General features: G+C 33.6%; 1 protein-coding gene across 1 annotated transcript in view; it reads right to left on the bottom strand.

Annotated features, from left to right (window-relative positions):
• Positions 1 to 522: 522 nt before the first annotated feature.
• The window catches only part of LOC132748700 (adenine DNA glycosylase-like), a 36446-nt gene continuing 23047 nt past the window's right edge, over positions 523 to 13921 (bottom strand). The window contains exons 6-15 of the mRNA XM_060738314.1: positions 13701 to 13814; positions 12707 to 12804; positions 11780 to 11924; positions 9194 to 9272; positions 8306 to 8357; positions 6424 to 6554; positions 4053 to 4195; positions 3350 to 3502; positions 2816 to 2857; positions 523 to 1899 (exon numbers count right to left, since the gene is read on the bottom strand). Of these exons, the coding sequence (XP_060594297.1) occupies positions 1816 to 1899; positions 2816 to 2857; positions 3350 to 3502; positions 4053 to 4195; positions 6424 to 6554; positions 8306 to 8357; positions 9194 to 9272; positions 11780 to 11924; positions 12707 to 12804; positions 13701 to 13814 (1041 nt within the window). The 3' untranslated portion in view covers positions 523 to 1815. The remainder of the gene's footprint in view (positions 1900 to 2815; positions 2858 to 3349; positions 3503 to 4052; positions 4196 to 6423; positions 6555 to 8305; positions 8358 to 9193; positions 9273 to 11779; positions 11925 to 12706; positions 12805 to 13700; positions 13815 to 13921) is intronic.

Raw genomic sequence — 13921 nt, 5'->3', positions numbered from 1 at the left:
AATACTTATAGAATGGCTATATACATGTACATGTATTGTACATGTATATATTGCCAATGTTGTGTACAGATGAGACTGGAATAAATAAATATATAAATAATTTTTGTTGTGTATAGATGAGACTGGAATAAATAAATATATAAATAATTTTTAAGTTAGATTTTAGATTTAGTGCATTACATTGTTTTATTTTTCTTAAAATTCATACAATATTTAAAATTGAATTATCTGACATGTGTAGATGCATAGATTTCGAGAACAAACATAACGGTGTCCATATAGCTGACAGGTGAACTGGCAAAACAATCAAAGCCCATAAAAAATTGACTATTATTTCAAGAAAATTTGTTAAAAACTACTTCATTTTTTTTCTAACAAAAATCACTTTGATACTTCTTTTGTTTGAAAAAGCCGGTTTGACTGCATGGCAAACAAGAGCTTTTGGAGGACATCAATGCTCTACTATTCGAAAGAGTTGTCACAAGGATGTTTCATCGAGTATAAAAACGGGCATAAGTATGTAAATAAGTAAATCGGAGTTATTGGACCTGTGCCAATCATGTTAAAAATCACAGTGAAAATGTATGATAAGTTTCATTCCATTCCCTTCAGTAGTTAGGGAGATACCAGCTTACAAGCAAAAAGTTTACCATGAGTTTTATTTCATTGACAGAACAGAACAGAACAAAAACTTAAATACTTCTTTTTTTAATAAAATCCTGATGTACAATATAACATATCTTATAAACAAATAGTTTACCAGAATTCATTAACAAGATTGAGCTCTGTTGAGGTGGGGCAATATATACCTGACGATAATTTACAAGAAGGTATCATATATAAAATGTGCCTCAAGAAAAGACATTATGACTTTTCTATCAAAAATTAAAACAGTCTAATTTTTTTGTCTAGGTAACAACCTAACCTAATGATAAGTAATTGTAGTTAATTGAACAATTTCATTAAATGAAATCAATTAAATCAAGGTTGCAAATTAACTGATTCCAGAAAAAATATAACCGGACACGTGTTTTGATATAAATATTTGCATGCCAAATCCAAACAAGTGTATTGAAATTATTTTACAAATCAGTAATTTCAGAGTTTTATAGGCAGAAAAAGTGCAACGACTCTACCAATAATTTTGATTGCAATGAAAATCGAACATAACTTTGTTTTGATAACATACATACCCGAACATAGAATCATTGAAATCCTTCCAAAGGTTTTTTTTGCTGCTGAAACCATTATTTAACTCACAAATTGCTTTAAAAAGAGCATAACTCTATAAATGCAGTGATAGATTGCAGCCAAAATCAAACTTGACCTGTTTTGATATAACATAATTGCATGCCAAATACATGTGTATAAACACAATCACCAAAATCCTTCAAAAGCTATTATGCAGAAACCAATTTCACTTAAAAAATTGCACAACTCTATTAACGAGTTGATTGCAGCCAAAAACATGTTTGATATAACATACTTAAATGCCAAATATAAACACAATCTCTGATATCCCTCATAAGTTAATTTGAGGAAACCAATATTTTCACTTCAGATTGTTTATAAGAAGGGGCATAACTCTATTAATGAGTTGACTGCAGGCAAAATCGAACATTACCTTATTCCAATAAAACATAATTACATGCCATATATAAACACTATTATTGAAATCCGTCAAAGATAGCATACCATAATACGTTCCGAAGGTCTTCAGGGGTAAAAAATAAAAACCAGTTTATACATATTATATGAAAGTTTTTGAGTTTCTTCCAGAGAAACTTAGAGTGTATATTCTAGCAAATATTTCTGTCAGGAAACCTTTGGTTTAAAGAAAGCCTGGATAGATTTCTGGTTCTTGTCTTCTTTCCCCTTCAACTTTGTCACTGAACTTTTCTGTAATTAATATTGTAGTGTAATAGAATTCAGTTTATGCAATTTAAGTATATTCAGTTTTTCAACATATAAGAATTACTTATTTTCTAGATCAAAGGCAATGCATAGCAAACTTTAATATTTCATTCACAACATTTTACTGCCAGATTTCTCTTGATACCCTCTTGAAATAATTAAATCCCCTCTTTTGTTCAATTTTATATGAATCAAAGCATCTAAATTATTCAAAAGGTTCAGGTAACCTTATAATAACTGAAATAATTTTTAGGATATTTATGATAATGTATTCTACTGTATGTTTGGTTTTATGGACCAACAACATAGTATAGGTCATATGGCACTGAAACACGAAATATGATTTTGGCTTACCTTGGATGCTACAAATTTCAAAGCAACACCAGGGGTCAAAACTACCTCACCTACTGGTGCTAAGAGATGCATAGACTCCAGTTATTCAATCCCATTAAGTTGGCTCTTACAATCATAGGGATAAATGGTGGCTGCAATTCTTATGCCTTAACCATTATAGGCAACCCCCCTTAGTCACAAGGAGCAAGATTCTTGCAAGTTTACTTTTTATATCATATAAAGAATCAACTGGTATAGTTAAACTTTTATAAATCAGTCAATTAATTCATGAGAATATACAAGGGGACTATTACCCAATTTATAAAACTACCACAATAGCTAAAACACATGTGTTATGTTAGTAAAACCAATTTCAATTATATTAGTTATATGATAATAACCCCACATAATTCTTGTTTGATTTATATAGCATAAATTTTAAAACTTAAGGCAGGATCAATCTTCAGCTAAGAAAACATTATATGTTTAAAAAATACTGGACATATTGACATACTACAATGTTTATTAACAACAGTATAAATCTACAAGTAGATGAAATATCACTTACTTTCTTGTTTTCATTTACAGCCCCTTCATATGCTTTAAAAACCTGAAATTAACATAATTTCAGATGTTAAATAATGTCTTGAAGCCCTTTAGGTAATATAGAATAAATACAGCAGTGTTGTGATACAGATGTAGAATCCTTACACCGAAATCAGCTCTTGATTGTTATAAAATTATGTTTGTCAGAAATTATTTTTCAATAAAATTTCTTGTTACAATGAAACAACTGTCAGTCATGATGCAGACTATAGTATGACCAGTTCTTGAAATAACACTGTTGATGATGCAGGTTCATTTCGCACACATATGGGATTATCTTTGCCAGAGTTATGACTCTAAGTCAGTGATGTATTATTCATTCCGCAGTTTTCCATTGAAAATAATGCTCCTTCAACATAATAATATTGTTCCCCCACATAAAGGCCACTGTGATCAAAGGCCACTTTTACACCCCCCCCCACCACACCCTTGGAGGCCTTTGTTGACAAGTTTGAATGTATTTGAAAGTTCATAAAAACATAATAAAACAACAAACCTTTTTCATAGCTGTAGAAATTGCAGCTTCCATAAACTGTTGCCTGGTAACCCATTTACATTTAGACTTGTCCTCTAGTGTGATGTTAGACTCATTCACAGTCAGACATTTTACCATGTATGTTTGATGAATGTGAGAAAATATATGAACAACCTGCAATATAACATTACATGTTTAACATTTTTTCTGACTACAAGACAGTAAAATCATCCCATTCACAGTACCATCATTTTGCAAACAATATGGGCATAACCCTCATCAAAAATGAAATAATTCATTATTATTATTATATTTTTGTTTCCATGTGAAACAATTTAACCTCATCTTCATTAGAAATGCATGTTGTGATCAATAATTAAAAGATAAAAAATAAACCAGAAGCAAAAACAAGATTTTATAGATGTATGCCCTTAAAATGACCTTAAATAAACAAATCATTCTGATCAAGGGCAGGTAACTTAAAAGTGGGATCAGTGACACCCAATTTTTTTTCGCTCAAACTATTTCTGTAAGATATTCAAACAACATGCTCTCCAGCATCACTTAATTCCTGTAATCAAGTCTGATTGCATACATCAGCTGTACAGATAGTGATTTTAAAGATTTACCTTTTTTTATCTAAAATGGGCTTATTTAAAGCTGCATAAATTTAACACCAGACTACTCTAACACTTATATCAATATCTCAATATCAATATCTCACCTCACCGCAGTTTTTGAATGTTTGCTGTCCTTTAACTATAACACCATTCTGTTGTAAGATATTGTCACAAGATGCCTCGGTTTCCCCTGCTTGTGTGGTATTACACTGTAAACTAGGAAACTCCCACAATCCTGCTAATAACCCTAAAGTGGAACATACATTGTGCACTTTATGTTTTATTGAATAAATTTTAACAACAGCCATCATTAGGGCAATGTGCACTTTGTTTCACTTAATAATATATAACAAGAGCTGTTAGTAGAAAGTCGGCTCAACTATTTTCAGTGCTTGAAAGTGCTGGAGAGGAAATAATGTAGAATTTCCCAAGTTCAAAAAGGGCCAGAACTCTGTCTAGTGGCCTTGGACAATTACCAGTTTTGGAGATACCAACTTACACGCAAAAACTTAACCTAGTGTGACTACGACACCACAGGGTGAGTAGAATAACTCTCTTTGTTCTCCAGCTTAAAATACTATACTACCTAAAATCAGAAAAATATTTCCCTGACATATAGATTTATAACATCAACAATGTCTGAGAGAACTACATGTATAACTATCAAAATAAATATTAGGCCAATCATCTCCTTGTATAAACAAGAGGGCCATGATGGCCCTAAATCGCTCACCTGACTTATCAAACTCATCCAAACAATTACCAAGACGGGCATTCTGACCAAATCTCATAACAGGTGAGTCAAAAATGTGACCACTACAGTGTTAACAAGGATTATCCATATTTGAGCAGTGCCACCTAGTTTTTTACCCAGGTGACACATATTCAAACTTGACCTAGAAATCATCAAAACAAACTTTCAGACCAATTTCCAGGATACTTGGATCAAAACAGTAGCAACTAGAGTGTTAACAAGATTTTTCTATTTTTAGCTCCGGTGACCTAGTTTCACCTAGACAAGCATCCTGACCAAGTTTGATGATAATTGAGTCGAAAATGTGACCACTAGAATGTTTTTCCATATTAGGGCGGTGTGACCTAGTTTTTCATCCAAGATGACCCATGTTTGATCTTGACTTAGAAATCATCAAAACAAACTTTCAGACCAATTAACAGAATATTTGGATCACAACAGTAGCCACTAGAGTGTTAACAAGATTTTTCTATTTTTAGCTCCTGTGACCTAGTTTTTCATCCGAGATGTCCCATGTTCGATTTATTCCCAGCAATGACCTAGACAAGTTTCCTGACCAAGTTTGATGACAATTGAGTTAAAATTGTGACCACTAGAGTGTTAACAAGGTTTTTCTATTTTTAGCTCCTGTGACCTAGTTTTTCATCCGAGATGACCCATGTTCCAACTCATCCGAGCTATCACCTAGACAAGCATCTTGATCAAGTTTGATGATGATTGATGCAAAAATGTGACCGCTAGAGTGTTAACAAGGTTTTTCTATTTTTAGCTCCGGTGACCTAGTTTTTCATCCGAGATGACCCATTTTCGATCTCATCCAAGCTTTCACCTAGACAAGCACCTTGACCAAGTTTGATGATGACTGATGCAAAAATGTGACCACTGGAGTGTTAACAAGGTTTTTCTATTTTTAGCTACGGTTACCTACTTTTTCATCCGAGATGACCCATGTTCGAACTCATCCGAGCTATCACCTAGACAAGCACCTTGACCAAGTTTGATGATGATTGATGCAAAAATGTGACCGCTAGAGTGTTAACAAGGTTTTTCTATTTTTAGCTCCAGTGACCTACATTTTCATCCGAGTTGACCCATGTTTGAACTCATCCGAGCTATCACCTAGACAAGCATCCTGACCAAGTTTGATGATGATTGATGCAAAAATGTGACCGCTAGAGTGTTAACAAGGTTTTTCTATTTTTAGCTCTGGTGACCTACTTTTTCATCCGAAATGACCCATGTTCGCACTCATCCGAGCTATCAACTAGATAAGCATCCTGACCAAGTTTGATGATGATTGATGCAAAAATGTGACCGCTAGAGTGTTAACAAGGTTTTTCTATTTTTAGCTCCGGTGACCTTCTTTTTCATCCGAGATGACCCATGTTCGAACTCATCCGAGCTATCACCTAGACAAACATCCTGACCAAGTTTGATGATGATTGAGGCAAAAATGTGACCTCTAGAGTGATAACAAGGTTTTTCTATTTTTAGCTCTTGTGACCTAGTTTCTCATCCGAGATGACCCATGTTCGAACTCATCCGAGCTATCAACTAGATAAGCATCCTGACCAAGTTTGATGATGATTGAGGCAAAAATGCGACCGCTAGAGTGTTAACAACTAAATGTGAATTGACGACGGTTGACGGACGGACGGATGACGGACAATCATCGATCCTAAAAAAAAAAATGCAATAATATGAATAGATTAAATACATACCTTTTTCAGGTCTTTGTGTTACAAGGTATTCATCTTCTGTGTTAGTATTTTTACAGGTGATACAAACTAGAGTAGACTCTTCCCTCGCAGCTTTCTTCTTGCCTTTCCGGGGATAATTCATAACACCAATACTAAAATACAATAAAACATCCAGGAATAGTTCATTACACCAATACTAAAATACAATAGTCCAGGGGATAGTTCATAACACCAATACTAAAATACAATAGTACAGGGGATAGTTCATAACACCAATACTAAAATACAATAGTACTGGGATAGTTCATAACACCAATACTGAAATACAATAGTCCAGGGGATAGTTCATAACACCAATACTAAAATACAATAGTACTGGGATAGTTCATAACACCAATCCTAAAATACAATAGTACAGGGGATATAGTACTGTCACTACAGGGGATATTTCATAACAGCAATACTAAAATACAATAGTACAGGGGATAGTTCATAACACCAATACTGAATTACAATAGTATAGGGGATTGTTCATAACACCAATACTTAATTACAATAAAATATCCGGAGATAGTTCATAACACCAAAACTAAAACACAGTAGTACAATAGTTCATAACAGCAATACTAAAATACAGTAAAATATCCAGGGATAGTTTAAAATTGACACCAATCCTAAAAGACAATAGTACAATCAAAACTCCCTACACAGCTGAAATTTCCGGTTAAGACAAGATTCCGGACTGCAGATAATGACTTGAATTTTTTCCCTTTCAGTGTGTGGAACCTGGAATGTCTGATATATTTTTCTATTTAAGACTTTAGTTTTTGGAAAAAAGTGGAAAAAAAACACAAAATGTTTCCATGCAAAAACAATACATTTAAACTGATTTTTCTTTTTCAAATTATCACTATCATTTTCAGTACATTATAAAGCATAAAAACCTAGACTTAATTTTTCACACCTTTCAAATGTAATAGTTCAACAAAATCATTGCAACAGAGCGAAATATTTAATTAGCTTCTTTAAAGACACTTTACTTATCGAGAAACAGACAAAAGCCCTCCTGTTCAAAAATGACAAAGCAGACAAAAGCCTTTTATACATATACATCATAACTTCAAATACAACTTTCGTTTATTTTTTTGATAAAGTACATGTATATGCATAGTTTAAGTTTTTTACATATAAAATCTACTCTATATGTAAATTGTCAAATATACAGTCAGATGAAGTCATCAGATCTGTGGTCGAGGGGTTAGAGTCGATGACTTCTAATCCAGTTACCTTTCTGGTGTGGGTTCGATCCCTGAGAAATGCTTTGGTAGTTTAGCACAGAGGAAGGAAGTCTTGTACTGGTGTAACTCTCCAGGTATATGGTTCTTCTTCTACCAGTCAAGCTGTTAACTTATATAACATTAACACACTGCTGGGGTGACTTAAAACCAGGTTAGTCCGTTTTCCTAATCTTTTAATATTTGTAGAATCAAGATGCAAGTAAAACAAATAGTCAGTTGTATTACAAACCATATAAAAATAAGGAAACAACACTTAGAAATGTTTTTTATCAAAGTCTATCAAAACTTTCTACAGATAAACAAGAGCCATCAGTGATCACATGTGTTGCCTACATGTTGTAGCTACTGTGTAGCAGGAGACACAAAGTCTTAAACAGGGCAAAAAACATTCCTTCAAAGTTTGGATGAAATTGCTCAAGTAGTTTTTAAGGACTAGTCCAGACAAGTTTTGTGACAGACAGACGATAGAGAGGTGATCCCTAAATGTTGCCACTACTTTGTAAAGGCGACACAAAAAGTTTCACATCTAGAACAGTTTATATGTGTATAAACTTGTCTATTTGTGATTTGCAATAAATTGACAAAAGTTATGTACACAACTTTACCTGGAATCATAAACTTCTGTAGCAGGTAAACAAAGTTGACAACCAGTTGTCACTGAAACATATAAAAATTGTTACTAAAAACATTAATGTAATATATAACAAATTATTTCAGAAAATACATAATGAAAACAATGTTTAAGGTACCTTTAAACTAAAATTAAACTTTGGCTTAATAAATGGAAGTTTAATGCATCTTTTACATTTTTCTCACTTTTTCCAAGGCTTTAGATTAATTTGAATTTTTGTGTGGGTTTTACGTTGCACCAACAGAGTATAGGTTATATGGCAACATTCAAGCTTTACTATTAGAGGACACCTCAGGTGTCCTTCAGTGCAATATTTCTGGCATGAACCAACACCTGAGTAGAACCACCTATGTTCCATAAGCTAGCTGGATAGCTTCCTCACAATAAAGAATCCAAAGTCCCTGTTGGGAGGCCCAAACCTAAAATACAAGAGCTTTAATAAGGTCAGAGCCAATCTACAACATTTAAACTAATGTAAATCAGTCATTTTTAACCATTTATCCAGACACAATGAATTTGCTGTTCCCTCATTAAACAAAATATGCAAGAATGGTGAACATGCATGAGAATATAACTTCATAATGATTGTTTTTTTTATTTTTCTGATTAACTGTACAAAACTTTTGTTTAATTTGTACAAATTTGTTTTATTTTGACTGTGTAGGAAACTATAAGCTTATTGAAGCACTCTCAAATTTCTTCCAACCAGTACTCAGCAATGAATGTTAAGTTTCTTGCTCATTGAAAACAATGGCTTGCCCCTGATGGGGTTTGGACCCACGCAACCAGCAATATTTCCCTTGTTAAGCACTGAGCCATGCTGTCACTCAAACCTTAGATTTGGCAAGTAGCTCATACTTACAACATTCTATGTCGGCTATTTCTGTTTCTGCTTTTCTTGTACCAAGTTTGTCTGCTGCTTCCAATTTATCTTTTTCAACCTAAATATTCCAAACAAATAATATCATCGTTAGTTACTAGCTAGTTTAAAAACAAACCCCTTTTACACAAGGTATCAAAGACAATTATATAAGAAATATTTATGAGATTCCGCATAGTATTGTCATAACAAACCATGAGACTATAGGGACTAGGTGCTAACTGCAGCATCTTCTTAAAGCCATTAACTCTGTTGGAATAACAAAACATGAAAACTGGAGTTGGCACAGAAGTGATGAATATCCCCACCATCTTTATGAAACATGCTGTAATGTAGGTCCATTTATATTTTTGAAGGTGAGTATTTGACTAAGTTTTGAGGAGTATAAAACTCATACAGTGGACATAGAATTGTCTGACATTTGACTTTGAGCCGGCACAGTCACAGCATGGGTCCTGCAAATCAACCAATGCATGATAACAACCAGTAGGAATATAACCAGCAATCTAGGAATATAACCCATACAGGAATACAACAAATACAGGAATACAACAACAAATACAGGGTATAATCAGAAATACGGGAATACAATTAGCAATACAGGAATACAACCAGCAATTAACGAATATAACCCATACAGGAAATATACAACTAATATAGGAATACAACAACTAATATAGGAATATAACCAACATTACAGGAATACAACCAGCAATAAAAGAAAGTACAGCAATACAACAACAAGAGGGCCATGATGGCCCTGAGGTCGCTCACCTGTATATAGCCCCCCCCCCCCCACCCCCGCCCAATTTTCACCCAAGGGCTTTTATTTGTTTATTTGAACAGACTTTGGTAGACACCCATAAGAAGATGTTTCATGCAGAACATCTAAGTTCTAGCTCATTGGGTTTTTTAAAAGAAGATTTTTTAAGTTTTTACTATACACATATAGTTAAAAACAATGACACCCATCGGGCAGGGCCAGTTTTGACCCCTGGGCTTTTATTTGAACAAACTTTGTAGATATTAACTTAAAGATGTTTCATGCTTAATATCTAAACTCTATTTATTTGGGTTTTTTCAAAGAAGATTTTTAAGTTTTTGCTATGTATATAAGGAAAATCAATGACCCCTGGGGCGGGGCCAGTTTTGACCTCAGGGCTTTTATTTGAACATACTTGGTAGACACCCATTAGAACATGTCTCATGCTAAATATCTTAGCTCTAGCTCTTTGGGTTCTTTAAAAGAAGATTTTTTAAGTTTTTACTTTATGCATATAAGGAAAATCAATGACCCCCTGGGGCGGGGCCAATTTTGACCCCAGGGCTTTTATTTGAACAAACTTGGTAGACATTCACTAGAAGATGTTTCATGCCAAATATCTAAGCTCTAGCTCTTACGATTCTTTAAAAGAAGATTTTTTAAGTTTTTACTATATGCATATAGGGAAAATCAATGACCCCCGGGGCGGGGCCAATTTTGACCCCAGGGCTTTTATTTGAACAAACTTGGTAGACATTCACTAGAAGATGTTTCATGCCAAATATCTTAGCTCTAGCTCTTTGGGTTGTTTAAAAGAAGATTTTTTAAGTTTTTACTTTATGCATATAGGGAAAATCAATGACCCCCTGGGGCGGGGCCAATTTGGACCCCAGGGCTTTTATTTGAACAAACTTGGTAGACATTCTCTAGAAGATGTTTCATGCCAAATATCTAAGCTCTAGCTCTTACAGTTCTTTAAAAGAAGATTTTTTAAGTTTTTACTATATATGCATATAGGGAAAATCAATGACCCCCTGGGGCGGGGCCAATTTTGACCCCAGGGCTTTTATTTGAACAAACTTGGTAGACATTTACTAGAAGATGTTTTATGCCAAATATCTAAGCTCTAGCTCTTACGGTTCTTTAAAAGAAGATTTTTTAAGTTTTTACTATATGCATATAGGGAAAAATCAATGACCCCCCGGGGCGGGGCCAATTTTGACCCAGGGCTTTTATTTGAACAAACTTGGTAGACACTCACTAGAAGATGTTCCATGCCAAATATCTTAGCTCTAGCTCTTACAGTTCTTTAAAAGAAGATTTTTTAAGTTTTTACTATATGCATATAGGGAAAATCAATGACCCCCTGGGGCGGGGCCAATTTTGACCCCAGGGCTTTTATTTGAACAAACTTGGTAGACACTCATTAGAAGATGTTTCATGCCAAATATCTAAGCTCTAGCTCTTAGGGTTGTTTAAAAGAAGATATTTAAAGATTTTTCTTTCGGTTGCCATGGCAACCAGAGTTCTGCATGGAATTAAATTCTTTGAACAATTTTTAAAGGTGACCACCAAAGGAACATTCCTGTGAAGTTTGGATGAAATTGGCTCAGTGGTTTATGAGGAGATGTCATTTAAAGCAAAAGTTTACGGACGGACGACGGACGGACGGACGGACGCCGGAAGAAAAGCGATCACAAAAGCTCACCCTGTCACTTTGTGACAGGTGAGCTAAAAATACAGATGTACAACTAATACAGGAATAAAACTTATACAAGAACACAACCAAGTATTATAACCTTCACCTGCTTAAATGCCCTGCAATTATTTTTCAGTGGACAGGTGGAGCATTCTGGTGATTTTGGTGTGCATACTGTTGCTCCAAGCTCCATCAAACCTTGATTAAAATCTCCTGGTTTATCTGGATCAACAACACTGTTTGCCAATGACCTATAATTAAACAAAGGACAAAAATCAATTGGATTATAACACATACAATACATGTATATACATTAATTGATATTAATGATATTAATACCAAATTGAGATCAAAGCATTCTAGAAATCATCTAACCTTGAGGTAGAAATATATGGAGAGAAAAAATTGGGTCATTGAAAAACATATATATATAGAAATCTTCCAATTCAAGGGGCTATTCTATAAATATCTATACATGTATCAAAATTCTTTATAAAAGAACAAACTTAGCTATTTGTATGTACACTGGCATTTTTAACTCTATCCATGACATGCAGTAAATGAAATTGAAATCATCAATCACAGCAAAGTACAGCTTTTCTAAAAATAACTGATACCCAATTAAGAAATGCTTTAATTGGAAAATAAAACTACATTACAAAAGAGTGCCAAACATACTATAAATCATTATAATCTGGCATTTAATGGCTGCATGGCCTAGTGGCTAACATGTCAGACTAGTAATCTAAGGATTGCTGACTGTGTGGGTTCAAACCCTGTCAGGGCTAAGCCCTTGTTTCCTTAAGCAAGAAACTTTAAACTTTGCTTAGAACTGGTTGGTTCTGGGAACAGATTCGAGAGTGCTTCAATATGCTTACAGCTTCCAACACAATCAAACTAAAATAAATTTGTAAAAACTAAATTACCAATGCTAAGTCTCAACAATCTCCTAAAACATCATTACTAATATACCTTAGATTTTAGTGTAAATGTAAGATGTTTGTACAAGTTGTGAGAATATATCATGTCTCACCATAACGTATCCGTGACAACTTGATTGTTACTTTCAGCACCTATCATTCGTAGTCTACATAAAACACGAATTACATTACCATCCACCAGACCTGTTGCCTGAAATAATTGTTGAGAAATTTATATGTTAAGCAATGTTATATATATATAATACCCAATTATTTCAATTACAGAAAAAAATGGTTATCAGTGTCATTTTGGAGCATATTGTACATCATTTATATATAATATGGTTATCCGATGATTTTAAAAATTTTACCCCAAACTCAAGAATAATTGACTTTCACTTAACTTTCTCTGGTAATCTACCCAATTCTTCATATTGTTTTTTATTTCATGCTTTCCAGTGTTTTACTGTAATATATCAGATGATTATATTCTGATAAACCACTAGTGAAATTTATAAAATATAATTTTCACTGCAGCCGGACTATATCTAAATGCGGATGAAAAGAAAATCATAACTAAATGGAATAAAAGGCAGAAATAGATGCTGCATTACGTAAATTTTGCTTCTTCAGGAAAAGAAAGTCATGTCATCGTACATCATGTTAAAAATGTAATAAAATTAGAGAAAGTTTAACAGAACTATATTTCAAAATTAATGATGTTACGTCATGATGTGATGACGTCACAAAAGAGAGATGCACGTCATTACGCGGCAAAATTAGTAAAAAATACTTAAAATCACTTAAAAAGCATGAAATAAAAAGAAAATTTATTTGTTTTGCATGTAAGATTGAAATATATTTCATTGGTGAACACTAGATATTCTATTTTCACTCGTGGCTACGCCACTCATAAAAATATTGCATCTGGTGTTCATTCTGTGAAATTATATTTCAATCTTACATGCAAACAAACAAATATCCTCTATATTCCTTATATTTTTCTACACTTTAGTATGAATTTTGTACAGTTTTAAACCAGATCTAATTGTACTAGATTGTTACTTTGTAGATTTAATTATACCAGATTATAGTTTCATATATTACCTGATTGTAAGCTATAGAAGCAATAGCTCCAGCTGTATATCTACCAACACCTGGTAAATGTTTCAACAAACCATCTGCATCTTTCGGCATTTCACCATCAAACTCATCAACAACCTAAAAATAAACAGTTTCTTATGTTTGTATCTTTTAAAATATTTTATTGTTTGAGTTTTACGCTGCACCAACACATGGTGACTTTCCAGCCTTGCTGGTTGAGGAAG

The sequence above is a fragment of the Ruditapes philippinarum genome, unplaced genomic scaffold (assembly GCF_026571515.1).
Source record: "Ruditapes philippinarum isolate M1 unplaced genomic scaffold, ASM2657151v2 ctg7215_1_1_1_1, whole genome shotgun sequence".
In the NCBI taxonomy this organism is placed as follows: Eukaryota; Metazoa; Mollusca; class Bivalvia; order Venerida; family Veneridae; genus Ruditapes; species Ruditapes philippinarum.
Note: the sequence above shows the minus strand (reverse complement) of the source record. Positions and strands in the feature narration are given on the sequence as shown.